The sequence below is a fragment of the Pogona vitticeps genome, chromosome 4 (genome assembly GCF_051106095.1).
Source record: "Pogona vitticeps strain Pit_001003342236 chromosome 4, PviZW2.1, whole genome shotgun sequence".
NCBI classification, from domain to species: domain Eukaryota; kingdom Metazoa; phylum Chordata; class Lepidosauria; order Squamata; family Agamidae; genus Pogona; species Pogona vitticeps.
This window is the reverse complement of record NC_135786.1, coordinates 89,905,262-89,928,719: the sequence shown is the minus strand read 5'-3', so window position 1 is coordinate 89,928,719 and position 23,458 is coordinate 89,905,262. Positions and strand designations below refer to the sequence as shown.

Sequence of the window (23,458 nt, the reverse complement as noted above, 5' to 3'; positions counted from 1 at the left end):
GCTTGCTAGTCACCCATATGTGTGCATTCACAGAGGCCACGAAAAAGAAAAAGAGGTTACTTACCTGTAACCATAGTTCTTTGAGTGGTCCTCTGTGAATTCACACAACCCGCCCATCCTTCCCCTCTATCCATCACAGGTTAATTATATAATTAATTAATTCTTTCCTTCATACCCGGCGGATAAAATTCAGGAACTGGGGAAGATGGTGGGTGGGAGGACCATATACCTCGTGGAGGATCACACCATAAAATTGTTACTTTTAGTTCTAGTATCTTCCGAGAGAGTCAGCGCAGGCACAGACAATACCCATATGTGTGAATTCACAGAGGACCACTCAAAGAACTATGGTTACAGGTAAGTAACCTCTTTATTTGATTTATACCCCGCCCATCTGTTCTATATGACCACTCTAGATTTTAGAGCAGGAAATACCTCTTTTAGTCACCATGGACAAGGCAGTTATTTTTGTCTTACTTTCCCCTTACGCATAATACATCAGGTATTAAAAAATAGTAATTAGGAAGCTGCATTTTCAAAAGTGTAATATTATCAGCTAGTGTATCTATTAAAATATCTGTTTTGGCTTCTCCCCCACTCAGAAATTGGCGACATTGCTGGTGTAGCTGACGTTACCATTAGGCAATCGTATAGGCTGATTTATCCACGTGCTCCAGATCTTTTCCCACCAGATTTCAAATTTGACACCCCAGTGGACAAACTACCACAGCTCTGAAACGTTGAAGGCTGCTTCTAAATATTACCAAAAAAGAGAGATTTTTTTTTACTTACAAAAGAGGTGTATAGAAACTGTACTGCTGAGCCCACATGTTGTAGAACTGGTTAAAGGATATGAAAACGCCTCTCCAAGGAAGTGGAGCACACATTCCAAGTGTAAGAGATAATTTTGTGGCATTTTTATGTATATATTAGTGAAAGTAACTATTTAACAACCATTGCAACAAACTTAATTTCCCGATTGTTATGTACTTAAGATTTCTTTTGTAGAGACCTAGTAAAATGTATTTTGGAAAATGTGTCAAATACTGCATCCTGAATAAACTGTTTTCCAAAATATTTACTCTCTTAAACGTTTCACTATATATGTGACCTTGTTTTGAATAAATAAAATCTTTAAGAACACAAAAAATTTTCTTCAGTTTTCTGTTTTACTGTCCATTGTGTGTTTTATATTGTTCATTGGCAACTGTTTTGGTTAAATACAATAGACATTATTAGTCTGTATTATTTACCACACCTCTAAGGACAATAAAGTGCCTGCAGTGAAATAAGATGGGTCTGCTCGAATGACTAAGCCCGACTCTTTCTTCTTCATGGCAGCTGCTTCCAGAATTGCCTTTATTGTGCACATGGTAACTTGAACAGGATGCTGTGAAAAGTTGTAATCCACAGAAAGCATAATCCATACGTAATTTAACATTTTCTGGGTAAATTAGCTGTGTCAAGGAATGTTTCTGTTCTGTTTCAGACCTTTCTTCTCACAAATTCATCATTAGAAAATATCTCTCACTTGATTTTTCCTTTCTATTACAAGCCCCTGTTTCTACATGAGTGAGAATCTAGAAAACTGTTTAGTCAACTGTTTTGAACATCTTAGGTGGAATGGGCTATGGGGAACTCAAGAAATGGACATTTGAGGCATCCTTGCATATATGTATGGATGTTGTGTCCGCCCAGGTTATGAATATTAATGTATTATCTGCATGGACCAATGGAAGTGCTGGAGAGGCAGAGTCATGAGATAGAAGAATATCTGCATGGGGAGGAGAGATTAGATTGGAGATAGAGTTAGAGACAAGGAGATTGGAGATTAGAGAGTTGGAGTTTGGGAGTTGACAGAGTTTGGGAAGGCGGTAGAGAATAGAAAGGAAGGTTGTTTTAGTTGAGAGTTAACACTGACTGAACTTTCCTTTCTTGTAACAATAAACATTTTCTACTTGGTTTTTAAAGGACACGTTGACTGGACCTCAGTCTTTAGTATTGAATAACCTTGATATAATCAACTGGTGGCAGCTGAACGACCCGTAGCTTGTGCCTTTGTTTGGTAAAATAACCAAAGGGCAGGTGGGAAAATGACAATGGATGAATGCCAAAGGAAATGTTTGATTCTGGGACACGCATGCTTCTTCTTTCTCACTTGCCCATTCTTTGAAAGGGCAAAAAGTTGAGGCCCAGAGGCAATTTTGCCAACATCTGGCCATGACTCATGGGAATCTTTTATTCCATCAATCTGCTAACTACAAAAGGTGGTTTTCATCCTAACATGCTTCCTCCAAGTGACAAGTCTTCCAACTACATAGCACCATTTTAAAGAGTATTTCATGTTCACATTAAAAAGTCTCAGATAAATCCTTTGTACAACTGACTTGTTAAAAAATTGAGTTCTAAAAATTTGTCACTTTTTTCCAGATACATTTCCTTAAAATAGCCTCCAAGTAAGTCTCAAGTTATAATAAAGACTAAATCAAATTGCTTTTAAGCAGTTTAGAGGATGACAGGGAAGGCCAATATATATAAGTAGCATGAATTGGGAAATAACTTTTATGATCACTGCTAGTACTAAACAATTTCTTACCATACTTATTCCAGTTGAAGGTCTAACAATTGCCTCTTACTACAGTGGCCTCAGTCCATCTGTGTTGGAAGTCCTGAACCCTACTCAATTCTGTGGGCTGATAAGCAATGAAGCTGAGACAAAAGGGTTGGCATTAGCTTGGCTCTTACTAAGACTGTCAGCAAAGCACAGTTAAGTACTATAAACTACAGTGGTGCCCCACTTAATGATTACCCCGCTTGACGAATCCGCTTCACTACTGTTTTTGCGATCGCAAAATGTTTTAATGGGCAAAATCCGTTTTACGACGATCAGTTCCCTGCTTCGGGAACTGATTCTTCGCATTACGACGATCAAAACAGCTGATTGTCGGGTTTTCAAAATGGCCACCGGCTGTTCAAAATGGCTCCCTGCTGTGTTCAGGATGGATTTTACGCTGCACAGGCTTAGGAAAAAGGCCGCCCTATGGAGGATCTTTGCTGGATGCTGAGGTATTTCGCCCATTGGAACACATTGAACCAGTTTTCAGTGCATTTCAATGGGCTTTTTTATTTCGCTTGATGAGGTTTTCACTCTACAGTGATTTTGCTGGAACGGATTATCCTCGTCAAGCGAGGCACCACTGTACTGGGATATAGAATACACTGTAGGGCAGTGGTTCTTAACCTTTGTTACTCGGATGTTTTTGAACTGCAACTCCCAGAAACCCATCAGCACAGCTGGTGGTGAAGGCTTCTGGGAGTTGAAGTCCAAAACTCCTGAGTAACCCAAGGTTAAGAACCAGTGCTGTAGGGAATAAAGTATCAGATGAAGTGTTGTACAAGATCTTGATATAAATAAATTAGACAGAACTGTTCCTACAAGCCATTAGCCTAATTCTTTTTTAGACGTTCTAACTTAGACCGGTGCTATTTTTGTTCTCTCTTAGCTCCAGCAGCATTCTTGAGTCATAATACGAGGAACAGCAGCTTGTATAAAAAAAGTACAAGTTTATTTAGATCTTGGATCTGTTCAGCATGAAGCTTGACATTGTGCCTTAAAAACAAAACCCCAGTAATCATCTGTACCATTCTGGAAAGTTTCATTTCCATGGAAAATTGGTTTAGCCTTATCCAGAATGTTAAGAGTCAGATTTTGTAAAAACCTTTTGCTTAAAAAGGTGCTACTAAAAATGTCATCTCTCTGGTAAGCTTTCTTCAGTAGCACTGCATTTCTTGAATCACTACTTGTTTACAAATCATCACACTGCTTTCTTCTAGAAATAGTCTGTATGGCTCTAGCTACAATAGCCAGTGTTTCTCAGTGTTGTGACTTATGACAATCATGATTTTGCACACTGGTATCACAGGTATTGTTAGAGGTTTTTAAAATGTCAAAACCCACTTCTGCAATGTTTCTGTGTTGCCATAGTTTATATGTCTAGCACAGGGCTTGGATGCTGAGCCCCTGGACTGGAATCTGGTTTACCAGCTTTTGTTTCCTTTCTATTCTAAAACAAGGGTGGCCAAGCCATGACCCTCCATATTAGACTGAAGGGCCTATTAATCATAATTAGCTAGCCAGTTGCACAGCATCTGGAGGGCTGCAAGTTGTCTTTGCTCTGAAATGGTTGAAATATTTCTTTCAGTAGTGATACCTACCTTCTTGAACTCTGTACAGTTGAGTTTGCTTATGTATTGTTTGTAACTAAGAAACTACAGGACATGAGTTTCTTAGATGAAAAAAAAACTGCCAGGAGAAAAACATCTGACATTTAAACAGGGAAAGAAACAAATTTCCTTTGGTGTCATATGGTATATTGGGCTGGTTCCTATTCCAAGGCACTGATGTGCAGACAGAGGCTTCAGTTGACGTTCTCTGCTGGTTCAAAAGCATGGAGGCAAATGGATTATTTCTTTCTTGCATACCCATCTCCTAGCTTGGCTGCATTATCAGTTTACTGTCTAACTTAGTTCACCTTAGCTTCCATTTTAATATCTGCATAGTGCTCAGATTTTCAAGCAGAATTTAACCTTCACCGCTTTCCTCCATATTTAATAATTAAAACAGACAGGCAAGGTCTATCGACCAGATCTCCTCCCCACCTCCCAAATATAACAAGTGGGTGGACTTCTGATTTCAGCATGTATGTACTGGGCTCTGGAAAGCTCATGTGCAGTACTTTACCCACCCCTGCTTTAGGTTCTCTTTCTAATTATGTGCACTGTGTATGTCAACAGAATGGAACCTAAGTTATTTGAACAAAGAATTAGTGACGGGCTATACTTATTCCTGCAAAAGGGTAATTCAGAGTTCTATGTTCATCTTTTGTGTCAACAGAGAAATCACACAACAGTAGCAGATTCAAATCAGTAAATCATATTTTCATATACAAATTTCACTATTTAAACTTTAATTTGATAGTTAACTGCAAGACAGTTTGTAGCATTACATTGTTAAAGGCACATTTCATTTTAATGCATAGTGTACCATTCTAAAATATCCTAATTTCTTTACAAAGTGCTTCAGCAGCCACATACAAGTATAGCAAAATATATTTACAATCTAGAGTTTAAAATCTGGATTTGCCTAAATATTTTAAAACTAGATAAAATTAGTGCTTTCTTTCAGCTTAAGTGTGTGAACATACCCTGCCTCTAATTTACTTGATTACAAACATTTCTGTACAAGATGTACTTACAAAAGTTATTTCTGTAGGACTTTAAATGTGAAGCACCTATTTGGGACCCAGCTGTCTGTAGTTCTAATTTGGGAGCAAAGGGGGCAAGCAGACTGTACCCCAGGTGTATAGTGTTTAATTAGGATATAGCTATGTGAAGTGGAAAATACCAGAATACTATAATCTACTGTATTTGAAGGATGCTGTTTTAAAAGGACCACCAATTAGGTGTACTCATGATTTTTAAAGGATCACCTATTTTACTCATTGTCTCATGTGGACAAATTTACAGCATATTATTACAATTTGTATTCTTATATGCCTCTAAAAATATTGAAAACCCAGCAAAACATGTTGAAGCCGAATGACAGTTTACTGGTTGGAAAAATATCTTGGGCTATGAAAGGTTAAGTGACTGCTATTTGTCCTTCATGGAACAAAGTTCCCAAAAGAGCAGTTAGCCTCAATGATTTCATACCCCACACAGATACTTGATTTTTGGCTAAGTGTGAGGCTGAATGCAGAAACCAATTTTAATATACTAAAGTAAGTGGAGTACTGTGTTTCACAAACAGACATAAAATGGGATTGCAGAATATTTCAAAATAGCTACATAAATCTGTAAGGAGCATACACAGTATCTGGTCAAATACATTTTAACTTCTGAGGTACAGCACAGTATTAAAGATACTTAAAATATACATGTTTTATAAAAAAAATTATACATTCTCTTGAATATATTGCTTTCACCCTTCTCAGTAACTGCCAATGAAAATTCTGGAGTACAGTGGCCCAAAAGATGTATACATTTTCCCCTATTAAATCTGGATTTAACAATACATTCATATAGCCACTAGATGAAAATTTTAAAGGAAGTGGTACTGCTTGAAACAAAAATATACTAGAAATTCCAATTACTCATGTATACTACATGTATCCAATGAAAATCCTCATCTTTAAAGATGATATGATAATACAAAATCAACAAATACAAGATGAATGAGATAAGTAGACTGTTTTTGTAAGTCAGTGTATCTATGGAGTTAAATGTTGAAATTCCATGACTTCCAAGAGTTTGAAGCTAAAATTACGTTTGGGGGCAAATGCATACATTTGAAGTATTCCTGGTTAAGACTGAAGAGACATTCATACTCATTTACATTCTTCATATTTGCTGGCTATTTCTGAATAGTGTTTAAAGAAGTTAAAAGGCAAAAATTGTTTGGCAAGTGACTTTGGTAAACTTTTCATGACCGGTCCTCTTTTTTTTTCTTTTTCTTTAATGGAAGCACTTATACTGTTTTTACATAGGTAAGGCTTTTAAACACCCCCCCACCCCAATAAATACCATAGAAAGTTTACAAAACAAGGCATCAGTTCTTAATCCTCATTATTTTAAAAACTCAAGTCAACAGTGTGCTTAACAGTCTCTATGTCTATATATTTTTAGAGATTACAATAATTTTCATTTTTAAAGACCAACAAACAGCTTTTGCCTTTCATTAACACCTTAGTATATGGTTATCTGTCTAGCTTAGCTTCTGGTTGTCATCCCTCTTAAGGCAGGTGATTTTTGTGATGTTTTCTGCTGTAGAAGATACAGTGCAAGTGTGCTCATATAAGAATGCAACACAGCTTGTACCCACCAGACTGCACACAATTTCTTTCCAGTGCTCAAGATTTTTTTTTAAAAAGATACAGCCAAAAAAAATAAGAGGCCACACCTTGTGTGTATTAAAAACAGTACTTTAAAAGTATCTTCATGTGATTCAAAAATGAGAAGCTACAGGCAGCACAGAGACCAATCCAAAGGCTGGTGATATTCTCAGGAAGGGAGGTGGGAGAATAGTGTTCTGATGAACAAGTCTGCTAGAACTTCACAGTGCCTAAACATTAACACCAATCTGCAATGTAGTCAAAGTCTCTGAACATTTCCTGCTGATCTTCCGAGAGTATCCTGGGCTCTCGGGGTGGAGTGAGAATAGGTGCTTCTGAGGTAAATTCATCATCAAAATTGCTAACATCTTCTCTTCCTCTTATGGTGGGTACAAATGGGGGTTTCACCTTTTTGGCAAGCAATGCATTCCAATCAATCAGCTGTGGAAGAGAACACAGGTTAGGTTTTCTGCTGCTCACAGTCATCAGAATGCGCCCCACACTCTGCTCTGCCTGTCACTCACCCGGAAAAAGTGATGCTTTTTGACCTCCTCAGCATCTTTCTCTCCAGCACCAAGCCGTCGTTCTGGGTTTCTCCTCAGAAGCTGAAAACAGGATCAACAAATGAGGCTGAGTAGAATGAAGACTGAAGCTAACACTTTAATACTAATCAATGCTGACAACTGAAAGTAGTAATTTAGGGAAACTGCTATACAAATCTAATAATGATTATTAAATGTGATATTCCTAGTTAGATGTACAGGAGGTAAACAGTACATGGGACATCAGTGATGTATCTTCAACGTGCTGAACAGGATTTGTAAATTAAAAGAGGGCTTTAAGAGTAATGTATTATTAGGGATGGGATTTTCATAATGTTAGGACTTCCAGTCCAGAAATTCTTTCCCCATATCTGGGATATGGGAGAGGAGAAAGCAGAAGGCAAAAGGAGATGGGTTCCTACTACCATTGTCTTGCTTCACAACACATGATTTGACTGGGAAGCAGAAGGGAAGTCTCTTCCCCCCCTTCAGTCACATGGCTTGCTAGGAGTTGCTTTGCTGCTCCATGAGAGGTCTCACTACCCATTAGATTCTACAGAGAGAGCCTTTCAATGAACTACCCTAAATAAAGAAATGTATTAATCATTAATGGATTAAGCTAATTAAGTACTACTGTGTTTCCCTGAAAATAAGACAGGGTCTTATATTAATTTTTGCTGCAACAAACACATTAGGGCTTATTTTCAGGGGATGTTTTATTCTACAGTCATATCTTATGGTTGCTGCACAATGGTGGAGGGCGGGGTATTTTTGGGGTAGGACTTGTATTACGAGCATCCTGAAAAATCATACTAGGGCTTATTTTCAGGCTAGGTCTTATTTTTGGGGAAACGGGGTAGTAATAACCACACTGAAGGCCTCATCTTACCCTTCTCATTATCGAGATGGCTTCCGTAGAAAGAAATCGAGGATATCTTACTTCATCATTTACAATACTGTCAAAAACCTCTTCTTCATCATCTCCTGGGAAGGGAGACTGAGGACGGGAGAAGGATACAAAGCGTGTATAAGTTAGACTAAAAGATGGTCCTGCATGTGTCCTCCAAATGTAAATTATTTATTTCCCCTTTAAAAAAATTTTATTTTGCAAAGCGTACCTCACCAACAAGCATTTCATAGATGAGCACACCAAGGCCCCACCAGTCTACAGCTCTTGTGTAAGATGTTTCTGTCAATACTTCTGGAGCAAGAAATTCCGGAGTGCCACAGAATGTACTTGTTCGGTCACCAAATCCCATTCCTGCAACAATTACACAAATTCTGAAAATTGAACATCTTCTAAAAACTAAATACTTTCACCTTCTGTTCTCATGAATGGCTGCTTATTATTACTGATTTTTTAAACACCTCAACCCCACTATAAAAACAATGTAGTTAAAGGTTCAAATACCATATGACTCCGATATCCATGATTTTCCTAATTTGTCAATCCTATCTACATACCAATAGACACAAAAGATGGTGAGCTTTTTAAAGAACAATGTAAGCCTATTTTTCAAATACCAAATGCATTATTATTCATTGAATTATAATCAATGTTTTACAATCACAGACTCAAGAACAATTACAGATCATCATAAAAAAGCAAAACAAAAAATGAGTAGACTGACATACATGATACAAGAATTTACTGCCATGTAAAAATGTATAGGTAACTGTAATCTCTGTAGAGCTCCCTGAAATTAGGAATATAGAAGATATTGTCAATGTTAGTTTCAACATCAAAAAGTTACATCCTTTAAGATGTCACAAGATTCCAGCTTCTTGAAAGAATTGTTATTCTTTGCTCCAAAAATTAATAATAACCTTTGAATTGCAGAGTGGGAGGGGCCCTATGAATCATCGAGTCCAGCCCTCTCAAGGAGGCACAATGGGGAACTGAACTCCCAACCTCTCGCTCCATAGCCTAGGATGTAAGCCACTGAGCTATCCAGCAGTCAAAGAGAGCTGTGTGGCCCTTACACAATACAACGTAGGTGCAAATGACATTATATCACTAAAAATCAAATAACCTGTAAGCTTTTGTGGATCAAAATCCACTTCTTCAGAACTGCACTGGTGTCTTGTCAATAGTGCAGAGAAATTATATAAATGAGAGTCTCAAAAATTCTTGGCAGATAGTTGTGTTAGACTTGTTTCTCAGTGGTGAGTTAGAACCAGCGTAGGCTGCATTGGATGTATGATTTTCAAACTACAGTTCAGGTAGCTGTTGACTGGATATCACATTCCAGCTTTCGAAGAAACTCAGGTAATATGTATATACCTTCCCACATGGCCTTCTTTTGAAACTTCAGGTTTCAAGGTTCTATTTGGCTGGTGAACAGAGCAACACAGAAAAACATGGAGTCCTCATCAGAGAATTTGGGTGAAAATTTAGTTTACCCACTAGGCAGAGCCAACTGGAGCTAAATTAAAGCCAAACTAACAATATTACCTACTGGATGGAAATAGGAGTTCCTTCAGTTTGTAGTCCTACTTGGATGGCATTAAACGTCCACATTGTCAGAAAAAGCTGCCCTGCTGCACCATCAAGAAGACAGACCTTGGCTGTAGTTTTAAAACAAGACTGGCACAACTCCCTGCCATGAATTTTTGGGACTCTCATTTATATAATTTCTGTGCAGTACCGAGAAGACACATGCCTAAGGAAGTGGACTTTGTTCCATGAAAGTTTGCAGATTGTTTTTTTTTTAAAGTGGTATCAACTGCTCCTGCATTTTTCTTTCTTTCTTCATCTTTGCAACAAAATTGGGAGAAGTGGGAGAGGCACTGATGGACAACATAATGCCCCAAACCTCCTACTTTCTGGTACAGTGGTACCTCGGTTTACGAATGCCTCAGTTAACGTAATTTTTGGTTTACAAATGAAAATCCACTGAAAATAATGCTTCGATTTATGATTTTTTTTTCACAATACGAAGCAAGTTTCTCCAGGATGCATTGCACCTGGGAGGTTTATAGTTCAACCCCTGTGCATGCTGGAGTCTGTAGGTAGCACGTGGTGTTGAATGTGGAGGTGCTGGAGAAGTTTTTGCATTGAGTTCTGGAGCCATTCTGGAAATGTTTTGCAGCAGTTTTAGGACTTTTTGGAACTTTTTTGGTGCATTTCTCAAGCGGCGGAAACGTAGGGAGCTGAGCTTTGCCGTTTGCATGCCTTTTAAAGTGCACTTTATAAAGAGTTCTGAACAGATAAAGGACTTTTTTTTACTTTTTTCACGGATTAATTGGTTTTCAATGTGTTCCTATGGGAAACCATGTTTTGGTTTATGAATTTTTTGCAATATGAAATATCCTAGAGAACGCATTAAATTCATAAACCAAGGTACCACTTCGACTAAACTGAATCTTATTCTGATCCAATTCGACTAAACTGATACTTATTCTGAAAATTTATTTAAATATGATTACACCATGACCATGGTATACTTCACAGCTGGCTGGTACTTTACAAAAGTGGGTACAAATCCAGGCCTTTTTCTCTGCTTCATGGGAAAACATCCATGCCTAAAGTCTATAAACAGTCTATATGACTGTACCCCTTTTCTTTTAGGTTTAAATCCTTGGAACATTCATTCAGAACCTGGAAACCCAGTAATGAGTTTCTGTATGAAATAAAATATATCCCTGTATGAAATAAAATATATGTGTTGGGGCATTATGCATACACCCTGATCCCCCTGCTAGAGGTTACATATGGATCAGAAGAAAGGCAGTCAGCAACCCTCATAAGAAACAGCCTGGTTGAAGAGGAAGAAGCAGATGGAAAGGGAGAAAGGGCTGTGACTTATCTCTAATTGATAAGCCTGAAGTGCTGATGCCTACCGTTTCCATAAAAGGCTGTCTACTACTATAAGACACAGAGAACTACTTTGAAAAAGCTTACCCTCCTTGCAGAGGCCAAAGTCAGCTATTTTCACAAAACCTTCTGTATCCAGCAACAAATTGTCTAGCTTTAAATCCCTACATGATGAATGAAAAACAACTCATTATGGCTACAGTTTGTGCCAAGCTATAAGGGCAACTTGCAAAAATTTATTAATTCTTAAATTATCTTTTCCGAAGTTAAGTTGTTTGGAAATGGCATGTAGGTCTGTATAGGCATCCATGGCTTATGTTTTTAAATATTTAAAATACAAGACAAATACTGACAAAAATTAAAACATCTAATATATGATGAGATTTTCTGCTAGCAAAGAAAAGGTAAAACTTTTAAAATAAATTGAACAACTGTGGACATTGGACAACCAAGTGCAGGTAGCAGAAGATGAATACTTACCTATAAACTATCTTGTGTTCATGTAAATACTGTAGTCCAAGAACCACACATGCAGCATAAAATCTGTTCAGACAGAAATAAAGGGCATCAGTGGTCATCTCTCCTAGTTTTCTTTATACTTCTGCTAAGGGGAACTACTGAATACAACAGAATCACTTTAGGCAAACTTTAAATAGGACAGATACATCTTTCAATTATTTTATTTTGTACATGAATGCATACACACTGCATTTTTAAAAACAGGACAAGGGCATTATGGTGGAGCACATATTCTGCATACTTACGATCCCAGATACCATTTTTGGTATCTCCAGTTACAAATGATGGATAGCACAGAAAAGAGGTCTCCAGTCCAAGACCCTGGATAGCCACTGCAAGTTCAAGTGGATACTAGTCCAAACGAGTATCTATGCTAAATTTATTTAAAGGATCAGTCTGAGCCTTAAAACAACAATACTATCTTGTGCCTGTCATGCAGACCTATTTGGCTGCATAAACATGATATATACCAATTCAGCTATATCAGTTTTCTTAATTATAAACAAGTTGTTTGGGTTTTGGTATGCTATTTGTCAACTCAAAGTTCCATTACAGCCAGAAATGTATCATTTCAGTCAGATAGAATACCCACAGATAACGTAACAGGGATTACACTTCCTTCTGAGCACTTCATGGCTACCTCAGGCTCTACAACAATTGCAAGTTACTGTAGTTGGTGGTACACAGACAATGCCAACAATTCACAGGAAGCTCCCCTCAAGGTACTGGGTATTGAACTGATCAAAGTTAAGGCCGATTATAATTTCTCTTAAACCAGATTCTGTAACAGGAGGTGGTTTCCAGGGTATTAATTAGCCCTTATGGAACATTTCCTCACTAAGCCAGCACGAAAATAAATCAGTTTCTACCACAGCCTGTATATGCGCAACTATCTGGCCCACATCAGTCCCAAATACTTACACTGCTCTTGGTTCAGAGAAGACATCAGTGTGAATATGCATCATGAGATCCCCACCAGCAGCATACTCCATTACAAAGCACACGTGATCTTTGGTCTGGAAACAGGCAAAGAGGTTCACCAGAAAGGGATGCCTTACACTGTTCACAGTTTCAAAAATTCGTTTTTCACACATGAGGCTGAAAACAAAAATGTTTTAGAAGAAATTAAAACATAATCTAAAATAGTTTATTCTCTAGAGGTTAGGGGACAGGGAAGGAAGGAATCTGACAAATTTTCAAATCAAGTTGGTTAATCAAAGAACTGAGAAGTGCATGTGTAAAGACAGGCACAGAGCTCCAAGAAAATTTCCCCAAACAAACAGTTGTTGGGAGCCTTTTCAATCTCCAGGTTACTCGTAAGAAGATTCCCTGAATTTATACTATCAACAGAAATGAAGGTGTCTATAAGAATTCTTTTTTTAAAATGCAGTCTGTGTTATATATATAAAAAAGAGAATAACCAGCACATATATTTGCAAGCTGAGAAATATATTCCTATACACCCTGTTTCCCCGAAAATAAGACCTAACCTGAAAATAAGCCCTAGTATGATTTTTCAGGATGCTTGTAATATAAGCTCTACCCCAAGAATAAGTCCCAGTTAAGTGAAACCCCACTCTCCACCATTGTACAGCACTGTGCATCAACCAGAAGAAGATGACATGATTGTATTTGAATAGATGTAGATTGTTGTACATGAAAAAAAAACATCACCTGAAAATAAGTCCCAATGCATTTTTGGAGCAAAAATTAATATAAGACCCTGCCTTATTTTGGGGGAAACACGATATACGTACAAATTACTATAAGTTAGAAATTCACAGTAACTTCTCAGACTAGCTAGCAGAGTGGAACAAAGATCTGGCTTAAAAGCAACAAATTAATACTCTTTTACATGAGGAGCATTGACACAGGGAGAGAAGCAGTTTGTCCATGGTGATGGGAGGGATTTCCCTCCCTTTGCAAATTTAGTTGCTCTCATGTAAAAACCTAGAAATCAGGAATTCTTGGTATTCTATTGTAAATTACAGAGATCTGAGTATACTGTATATTCAAGTACATTCTGCTTATCACTGGCATTAGAGGGGCCACAAAATAGATTTGTTGTTGCACTGCCCTTCAATAAAAACTGTGAGGCAATTTATTTCATGGTTTTATTTCAATCACTGCCAGTTTAGAACTTATCAGCACATATGTGAAACCAGGACTGCTTCATGCATCACTTTATATTTGTCAAGTCTCCTTTGACAATTTAATGTCTACATCCTTGGTCTGCAAAGATTCTTCAGGAGCCTGCCTTTATTCTAGCTGCCCTAGATTTCCTTATACCTGAAAGCATGGGCATGTTGCTACTGATCCTAATACCAGATCATTAACAAACGAGTTGAAAATCACTAGTATCAATATAGGCACATTCCAACTTAATTTCTTATTTTCTTTATACTGACCTGTCTACTTCATCACGAGCCACAATATCGCCTTTCTTTAAGGCTTTAATGGCAAACATTTCATTTGTATTTTTATACTCCGCCAACAGGACCTGAAACACAAGCCGACATTCAACAGACAGATTTTTCATATTATTTATGAACATTTTGTGAATACTCAAATTCTCAATTGCAGCACTCAACCAAGAAGGAAAGAGGGCTAAGAGGAAAAAGAAGAAAAGATGCATGAAGCAACCAAACTGTAACTATCAAATGTCAAACATACCTTTCCAAAGTGTCCTCTACCCAGTACAGCACAACATCGGAAATCTTGTAAACTAAACTGAAACCTCTGCTGTGTTCTGAAATATAAGAATTTCAAAGATAGATGTGGAGCAGGAATTATACACCATCAAATATAAATACACAAATACTCACAAAAATGGCTTACCTTTTGTCTTCAGGCTCTCGTATCGTATATTCTGTATCTGAGTTTGAAATCTGAGTCTCACAAATAATTTCTGGCTGAAGTTTGGGAACAAAATTATTTCTGTCATTCTCAAAATCAAACGCTTCTGTGTCCTGTGAAATGTGCAGAAGAAAAAAACATCTGAAAATTTAAAAAAATGAAAGTTGCTAGAAATTGGAGGAGTGTGCTCCATCTAGAAAAAGTTGACTACAATAGATTTTCAAATTTAGAAAAATACAATTCGGAATCTCAGCTGGGATAAAAGACCTTACAGAAGAGCCCTAATTTGAAAAGTATTTTGTAAAACCACTACTTGATGCCACTTGCAAAAAACCTCTGGGATCTTTCTGTTTGGAACGGTCTCTTTTGAGGATAACAAAGCCAAAACAAAAAACAAACAAACAAAAAAAACCTGTTTTCAGACCAGCATTTACTTCAGTGTGAGCTGAAATGCACTGACCCTGCTCTCTCTTTTAAGAGAAAAAATATTTTAAAAGGGCAAGTCTTCCCAGTGCATGTCTCAAATCTTTTCAGTGCCCTTCTCAGTGAAGGGCATCCTGCAAGATGTTTTAAGAAGCTTTCAGCAAAGTCTAGGTTTACTCTAATTTTCATATTTTGCAAGGGTGACTGATAATTGTGTGTCTGCTATTGGTAGCTAGTTTTAACTGATTAGGTTCTGAAGATGTTTTGTTAAGATATTGTCATAATTACTAAAGTACAATACATATTTCTCCAAACAGCTTTGAAGATACAAGGAAAAATGGCTAAAGCTTAAATATTGTCTATATTGAGTATAAATAAACTATATGGTTAAGATTCAAGTATTGATTCACCCAGTTCATGTAGTCTAAAGGGCTTGTTACTTAAACTTCTAAAAAACAGGCCTTTCCTCTGCCGTATATCACTAGAGACTTTTGAAACAGAGGAAGTTACAGAAGCATTCATTGAGAGAGAGGGAGAGAGAGAGAGAGAACCTTATCATGACATAAATGCATGCCTCTCAGAGGTAACATTTTTCAAAAACTGAAGACAGCGTGATTTGTGTAACTGTTTTATATGTAGATTAAAAGATGTATATCTTGCCTGAGAGGGTACAGGTGGAGACTTTGGCTCGGGAGAAGGTTCACTTATTTCTCCAAGAGAAGGTGCACGTGGTGGAGTCTGTTGGGATTCAGGTTCAAGGTCAAATACCAATTTGGCTACAGGGCAGTCGCTTAAAAGAAAAGGATTCACTTGATGAGCATGGAGACCACTTTGGAGAACATAATGATATGCTGAACACTTGTATACAAAGTCTGTTTTTCAAACCACAAATTGGGTAATCAAGTTTGTGCCTCCTATTAAATTAATTATATGAGCTTCACCCTAATGTTAATGTGCAAAGTTTGCTTATGTGTCCCAATCACTTACCTAGTTGGTGACCCTAATTCAGGAATGTGAGTATCGGCTACTGATCCTGAGGGAGGCACAGAAGCTTGAGGGCTGAAGGTACCAGTATGATTTACTGTAGGAATAGCTCTCCTCACCAACCTCCCCCAAGTGGCAATATTAATATTCATTTGAGGAGCTCTGAGAAATGTTTTGCCTGTAAGATAAAGAAAAACAGAGCACAAGTGATCTTTTTTTTACTTATCACCTAAAGCAATAATTAAACAAACATTCATATTCATTATTTTGTTATTTGTGAAGAATAAACTTATTGGCCAAAATCCTTTTGCTTGGTATAGTAAATTGCAGTAGAGTAGGCTCATTGAATCAATGGGGATTTGTTGAGTCAACTCCTCCATAGGTTGCATTGATTAAAATGGGTCTACTCTAATGGGAACTTACTACGCATAGTAAGTCACAGTTAGAGTAGACCCATTTAAATCCTATGAGCTAACCTAAGATATCTCCACTGATTAGTGGGCCTACTCTAGTGCAATTTACTAAACTAAGTAACATGGTTTTGCCCAATAGGACATAATTCATATTTTCCTAAGTATTCCTTAAAAATCATTAAAGCCTTATCTTTTTTTAAAAAAGCACCTCTAAATAAACATCTCATGTGCAATGTTGACATTTATCATCTACCCTTTCATTTATCATCTCCATATTAAGTTTTATAATTCAGTGCTCAATCCATTAAATCCTGGCACCTTGTTGCTTGGAGAAGATTTTCTTTTGCCTTTGAAGTTTCGGTCTTCTTTCAATAACTGGATTAAAAAATGTAACCTGTAATTTAGACAAGATATATTAAGTTTCAGAACAACAAATTTCAGAAAAATTATTAAAGTTATTATTAAAAACTATTTCCTTTTACCTCTGCAAACAAAGTACCCTGAGGCTCAAGATAGAGACACATTCCATGGCGCTGGTTATCCAAGAAATCTTCTAACCTCAGAAATTTCACTGCACATAGAGATCGCCAATCACGCCAATAAACAGAAATTTCTAATTCACGTGACTGAAGAAACAGAAGAAATGCACAAACATTAAATCTGAGTAGTTGCTACTTTCCTAAAACTCAAATTCAAACATCCTGACGAAACCGATTATTCTGACACAACTAGTAATCATTTTGCTGGTCTACTCTCCATCAACGGGACTGGCTGGATGCTACAGGTAATGTATGAATTATCCCTAAAAGGACATTTTCAAAACAGGGGCAACCAGTGAAAAAACAGCAATACATTCCAACCTTGACAAATTTTCAGGATGGATCATAAGGGATCTAAACAGAATCTTCCTTCTTAGCTACCTGCTTCACCATTTATTGTTAAGATGAAAAAAGCTTTATGCTGGTTATTTTAAGAGAAATCTACTGTCTCTACTGATGTTTTCATAGGGCCTTTTTGCAAGGCATACATAATATGTTTCTTGGCTTTTTAAAACAACCACTATAAAAACACCTATATACTGATTCAACATTTATTTTAAAGCAATCTGTTTTATGAAAGATGAGTCATAAAAGCACAGAGTTTTACAAGGTAAAATATTCCTTTACAGGACCATTTGCAACAACCTCCACAAAGCAGAACACGTCTTACAAGCAGTTTAATCCTCAGAGGACCAATGTGGCATTACTTGGTCAGAAATGAGAAGTTTATGATCTGCAGTCTTAATGGTAGATAAAAGTAAATCCACATCACAAGTGGATTTCAAAAGCAACAGTTATGATGCAGGATAAACAATACATTTTTATGTCAAAGGACACAGAGTACACCAATTCAGAAAGGCAAATATGCATTGCAATAACAATGCTACCACAATTCCATCCTGTCACTAGATCATTCCACATAAAGAGTTGGCAGTCTTTTCCAGCCACCAGAATGGCTTCAGGCCTCTTCCCTTTTACCACTTAATTTACACAATTTCTTCACATGGTAAATGATCTGCATCTGCAAACTGGCTCCAAAGCAATGGGGCTCAAGTGCCTAACATTGTTTACGGCACAGCTCCCCAACCCCTGGTCCGCAGCCCGGTGCCGGTCCGTGAGCTTGCTGGAACCAGGTCGTGGACACGAGTCTCTGCCCCCCTGCCCGGGGTGTGTGTGTCACGCTTGAGGAGGGGTGTGTTGCGCTCCTAACCATTCCCCCAGCACCCCTTGCAGTGCCCCTTCCCTACGGGGAAGCCGCTGCGGGGCAGCCTGCCTGGGAGGCTGTGACGGCCAGCCACTGGGCTCGGCGCCGCACTACCCAGAGCGAGTGGGTGGGCGGGAGTGCGTACGCAATCCTGCTGTTTTCCTGCCCAGCTGACTCTTCCTGGGTGGGAAAGCTGGGCCAGGCTGGGCTGCACAGGGCGCTGCTGCTCGTCTGCTTCCGAGGTTCCAGGAGGGCGGCTTCCCCACAGCGGCCGCTGCTGCATCCCCCAAGTGCGGCTCGCCTTCTGGAGCCTCCCGTCGGAGTCTTCTCCCACCCTTGCAGTGAAGGCTCAGTTGCTCATGGTGGCCCTGCTCGGCAGCCCTTGCTTCCTTCTCCGGCAGGGAAAGCATCCCCCGCCGCTGGAGCCCCACTTCCTTTCCCCCTTGTTGGCTCGTCTTGGCCTGTTTCTCTTCTCCCCTCTCGTGAGGCACTCAGACTCCCGCCCGGAAGGAATCTTTAGCCACCCCCGCCCAGCAGCCCTTGGCTCCCCCCCCCCCCCCCAGGCTGGGCAGAAGTTTCCAAAGAAGGCAGTGCTGCACACCAGGAGGGCTTGCTACCCCGCCCTTCTGGCCAGCCTTGGGGGGAACCAAGGGCTGCTGCGTGGGGGCGGCTAAGGGCTCCTACCCGGCGAGGGTCCAGGTGCCCCATGGGAGGGGAGGAGAGGGGAGAGAAACACGCAGGGAAGGGGCTAATTCCAGCTAGTGCTGGAGCCCTGGCCTGGGGGCCGCTGAACGGGTGGCGGGAGCAGAGACAGGACTGAAGAAAACAAGCCTCTTGTGAAACACACCATAACAAAAGCAGACAAACAAGCAAACAAAAACCCACCACCATTGCCAGCAGCACGACTCCGCTTTCCTTCCTTTCACCGCCCCCACCCCGGCCCAGCCCCACTGCCAGAGGAAATAGGGGGTAAGCTCTGCTGGCTTGGCAAGGAGGGTGCAGGTAGAGAAGACCTCTTACCGTTGCCCCTTTCAGGGGGTCGTTTCCCCTCCTCCCCCTATGCATTAAATGTTTTGGGGGCGGGTAGGTTGGTTTGCCTCATCCTGGGGAAAAGCAAGCCCGTATTGAGACATTGGCCCACACGGGGGGGAGGGAAAGTGCCATGGCAGGGGAAGGAGCAGTCGAATGGAGGAAACAACATGGCATGATGCCCTTCCCCTCTCCTCTCCTCTCCTCTCCTCTCCACTGTCTTTGCTGCTGTTGCTCCTGTTTTTTGGTTCAGGGAGAAGGTGCTTCCTGGTGGGTGGACAAGGGGCTGATTGCTGCCGGCATGCATGTATATTTAGGCTCCAGGCTGCAGAAGCAGTTGTGTGCTTGACCTGGGTGACCTCTTGCTGCCACTGATCTTCTCCTCTTGCCTTCCCTCCTCTCTGCTCCCCTCCCTCCCTCCGGCCAAGCTCTGTCTGAGGCAATGTCTGGCTGGAAGAGGTGGAGTTCGGAGCAAAAGGCGAGGAGCAGCTCTGGGTCCGGGAAGTAGGGCTGGCGGAGGCCCGAGAGAACCTGCAGAGGTGCCAGAGTAAACATTTCTCTCCCCCCCCCCCACTTCCCACACGTTTTCTGCTAATTCCAGCTGGAGGGAGAATCCCCTCCTGACTTTATTATCAAGCAGGAGGAGGAGGATAGGAAGGATGCCACCTTCTCCTTTTGTGTCTCACCCCAAGTGGTGCATGCTTGTACGTGTGGAGAAAGAGGAGGGGAGTGACAGGAATCAACCACATAAGGAAGGGATGGTGCTATTTAGTGGGAAACCTAAACTTTGTGTCCTCTGGCATAGCTTCATGACACACCCCTCTGCAAGCGCGACATGCCCACCCATGAGCGTGGCGGTGCCCCACCCCCAACCGGTCTGTGCATGGAGCCCATACCCCCCCAAACGGTCTGCGGACCGAAAAAGGTTGGGGACCGCTGGTTTATGGCACACTAGTTTCAAAAGAAGTTCGCTTCTCTGGCCCTGCACTGAATGCTACATGAATACTCTCTCTCTCTCTCTCTCTCTCTCGCAAAAAGATATTTCAGTTTAAATTTCCTTTGAAATAAATTATTAAAATACAGTGGTGCCCGCTTAACGATTACCCCGCTCCACGACGAAATCGCTTAACGGTGAGGTTTTTGTGATCACAATAGCTATTGCAAAACGATGTTTAAATAGGGAAAATCCGCTTGACGATGATCGGTTTCCTGCTTTGGGAACCGATTTTTCGCTTTATGACGATCAAAACAGCTGATGGCTCCCCACTGTGTTTAGGGCGGATTTTTCGCTTTACAGGCACCGGAAAATGGCCACCCTATGGAGGATCTTCACTGGACACTGAGGTATTTTGCACATTGGAACACATTTAGCTGTTTTCAATGCATTTCAATGGGCTTTTTACTTTCGCTTGACGATAATTTCGTTCTACGATTTTCCTGGAACGGATTATTGTTGTCAAGTGAGGCACCACTGTACTAACTTTTTACCATCTCTCTCTCTCTCTCTCTCTCTCTGTGTGTGTGTGTGTGTCTATAAGAAAAACAGATTGCTTTAAAATAAATGTTGAATTAGTATATATGAAAATAAAAATCAATTGTATTAACAAGCTTCTTTTCAGATCATAATTCTTCTGGAAAAATAAGGCATATATTTAACCTTGGAAAAATTCCAGTACATTTGCCACATATCAGTTTAATTTCACTCCCTCACACAACCCATCTGGCAAATTATGAAAAGAGCAATCAAAAATAGCAAATTAGGAGGGCTTTATTTGTTCAAATAATATTTTCATCACTAGATACAGAACTTTTTTTTGTCTTACACTGTGATCTCTTTTCATGCTCTGTTTTAGGAGTCTGCATGAATCAGTCTAACAGAAGGGAAATTTTGCTATCACCACACTCCATTATCTTTAAAAAAAAATCTGGCAAAGCTATATTGGAGAAATTTCTCATAATATTCTGCCAAACATATGATCTACACAGGATAACACTTCCACTTCACTGTCCTTAAAATGGTCCACTTTTCAACATTCACAGACCAAAATGCCACTGAGATTATCTGCACCTACTAAAGGAACTGCACAGCTTTCTCCCCTTCTGACAGCCCCTGACGCAGGGCTTAAAACCCCCTTTATTTTGCAGTGAACATGTGACCAAGCTCACAATGGGGAGTCTATGGCTGGAAGGAAAATGCTTACATGATTGCTTTCACAAGTGTACAGCAAAAAAGCAAAGCCAATTGTGCTACTTATCACCTCACAGTACTAAAGCATTCTCTGGGCAGTTTACAATTGGATTATACAGGCCACACATTGCCCCGCCCCCTGAACCAGGTACTCATTTTATATTCCTTGGAAGGATGAAAGGCTGAGAGAACCTCAAGCCAGTTTCCAGAATCTGCTGGGACTGAACCCTGACTGTGAGCAGAGTTTTGACTGTAATACTACATTTTAAACACTGTGCTATAAAAAGATAAAGGTAAAGGTTCCCCTTGACATTTTTAGTCCAGTCGTGTCCGACTCTAGGGGGTGGTGCTCATCCCATTTTCAAGCTGTAGAGCCAGCGCTTGTCTGAAGATAGTTTCTGTTGTCACGTGGCCAGCATGACTAGGGAACGTCGTTTTACCTTCCCACCAAGGTGGTACCTATTTACCTACTCACATTTGCATGCTTTTGAACTGCTAGGCTGGTGAGGAGCTGGGACAAAGTGACGGGAGCTCACTCCGTTGCGTGGATTTGATCTTATAACTGCTGGTCTTCTGACCCTGCAGCACAGATGCTTATGCGGTTTAGCCCGCAGCGCCACCACATCCCTGATACTGTAAGGCTATAAGGCTCCAAGCAAATTAGATTCTGGCATACTGCTTTAACCAAAATCCTATGAACGCTTATCCAGAAGTAACTACTATCCTTATATAAAGCTTATTCCAATGTGTGAGTACACAGCACTGGCACCTGTGTTAAGTATGGGAAGTGAAACGTTTTCCCCTTGGAGCCAACATTCCTAATAAAGCCTGCACCATCAGAAATTAATACTGATAAAGAGGATTTTATCACACATACAAAAAGCCAGAAATCCATGACTTTGGCTCCTAAAAGTGTTCCCATTAATTTGAATGGGCTTCTGTTGGTGCTGAGGTAAGTAAGCTTCCAAGTTTTCACTGATCCTGCCCATCCTACCACCCCCTTGCTGGCTGTATTCCCCAACAGCACATGTTGTTAAAATTCAGAATATGTCCCTAGTTCCAGTGGGAAGAGGAAGGTGAAACTGTTCTACTCTGGTAATGAACTCTATCAAAAAGAAGGTGGTATCCAAGCCAAAATCTCTTTGTAGATACAGACCTAATAAAAATCAGTTATCAGTTTGGCACTGTTACTGTAATAAAGTGCCCCTTACTCTGTCAAGTTCCAGCGTAAATTTCTGATCCCATGACTGATTAGAAATAGGCTTCCAGCTAGTTTGATCAACTACAGTATTGTCCAACTTCAAAACAGCACAGACTTCATCTGAAAAAAAAAAAAAGATATAAATTCTTAGAATTTTAAGGTTTACCACAAACAAGGATTAATTATGCAACGGGAGCAAACCTCACTCTCATTCACATATGATTCGTATGGCAGATACAAAATGTCTATTACAAATGGTTAATGAAAGACTCATTTTAAAAACAATTTCTCAGTCCCTTTGCTTTCTTTATCTTTGGTCAGTAATTGTGATTAACTTTGCAAAAATGGATGAAGGCAGAATTTGAAAATTTCAAACGCAGTACAAGCAGAGTCTAAATGCGATGTAAAAATTTGGACTGTGCTCTCCTTGCAGTTGTATGTCAACCACTGAGAGTTTGACAGGGAACAAACTCTGGAGCCTGCATGCAAATAATGAGATTTATTATTCAGGATTTTAAAAACTGAATACATTCACAATCAATACAAGTATATTTAAATTGCACTATGGCAAATAGAATCATAGAAAAGTGAAGTTGGACGAGTCCTACCAGGCCACTGAGTCTAACCCCTGCTCAATGCAGGAATACAATCAAAGCATATCTGCCAGGTGATTATTGAGAGAGAATGGCATCCTTCAGTCTTGAGAGACTATTGTAACGTGCTCTATATGGAGGACTTGGAGAGTGTCCTCTCCAGAGCACGAAGCCTGGGTAAAATAATATGGAGGATAGGCTGTTACCCAAGCAGCAAATCCCCCTCTCTCCATGTTGCTGAAATAGTCAAATGGAACGGC

At 39.8% G+C, this 23,458-nt stretch overlaps 2 protein-coding genes across 3 annotated transcripts in view; one reads left to right on the top strand and one right to left on the bottom strand.

Annotated features, from left to right (window-relative positions):
• GTF2B (general transcription factor IIB) overlaps positions 1 to 1,150 on the top strand; it is a 51,382-nt gene extending 50,232 nt beyond the window's left edge. The window contains exon 7 of the mRNA XM_020794594.3: positions 603 to 1,150. Coding sequence (XP_020650253.1) covers positions 603 to 736 — 134 coding nt within the window. The 3' untranslated portion in view covers positions 737 to 1,150. The remainder of the gene's footprint in view (positions 1 to 602) is intronic.
• Positions 1,151 to 4,950: 3,800 nt separating this feature from the next.
• Positions 4,951 to 23,458, bottom strand: part of PKN2 (protein kinase N2) — a 72,816-nt gene continuing 54,308 nt past the window's right edge. For both annotated transcript variants that reach the window (XM_020794567.3, XM_020794569.3), the window contains exons 8-22: positions 22,616 to 22,725; positions 16,927 to 17,070; positions 16,763 to 16,838; positions 16,035 to 16,209; positions 15,708 to 15,837; positions 14,607 to 14,737; positions 14,442 to 14,517; positions 14,177 to 14,268; positions 12,690 to 12,866; positions 11,730 to 11,792; positions 11,337 to 11,413; positions 8,551 to 8,693; positions 8,322 to 8,429; positions 7,415 to 7,495; positions 4,951 to 7,331 (exon numbers count right to left, since the gene is read on the bottom strand). In XM_020794567.3, coding sequence (XP_020650226.3) covers positions 7,128 to 7,331; positions 7,415 to 7,495; positions 8,322 to 8,429; positions 8,551 to 8,693; positions 11,337 to 11,413; positions 11,730 to 11,792; positions 12,690 to 12,866; positions 14,177 to 14,268; positions 14,442 to 14,517; positions 14,607 to 14,737; positions 15,708 to 15,837; positions 16,035 to 16,209; positions 16,763 to 16,838; positions 16,927 to 17,070; positions 22,616 to 22,725 — 1,787 coding nt within the window. In that variant the 3' untranslated portion in view covers positions 4,951 to 7,127. The remainder of the gene's footprint in view (positions 7,332 to 7,414; positions 7,496 to 8,321; positions 8,430 to 8,550; positions 8,694 to 11,336; positions 11,414 to 11,729; positions 11,793 to 12,689; positions 12,867 to 14,176; positions 14,269 to 14,441; positions 14,518 to 14,606; positions 14,738 to 15,707; positions 15,838 to 16,034; positions 16,210 to 16,762; positions 16,839 to 16,926; positions 17,071 to 22,615; positions 22,726 to 23,458) is intronic.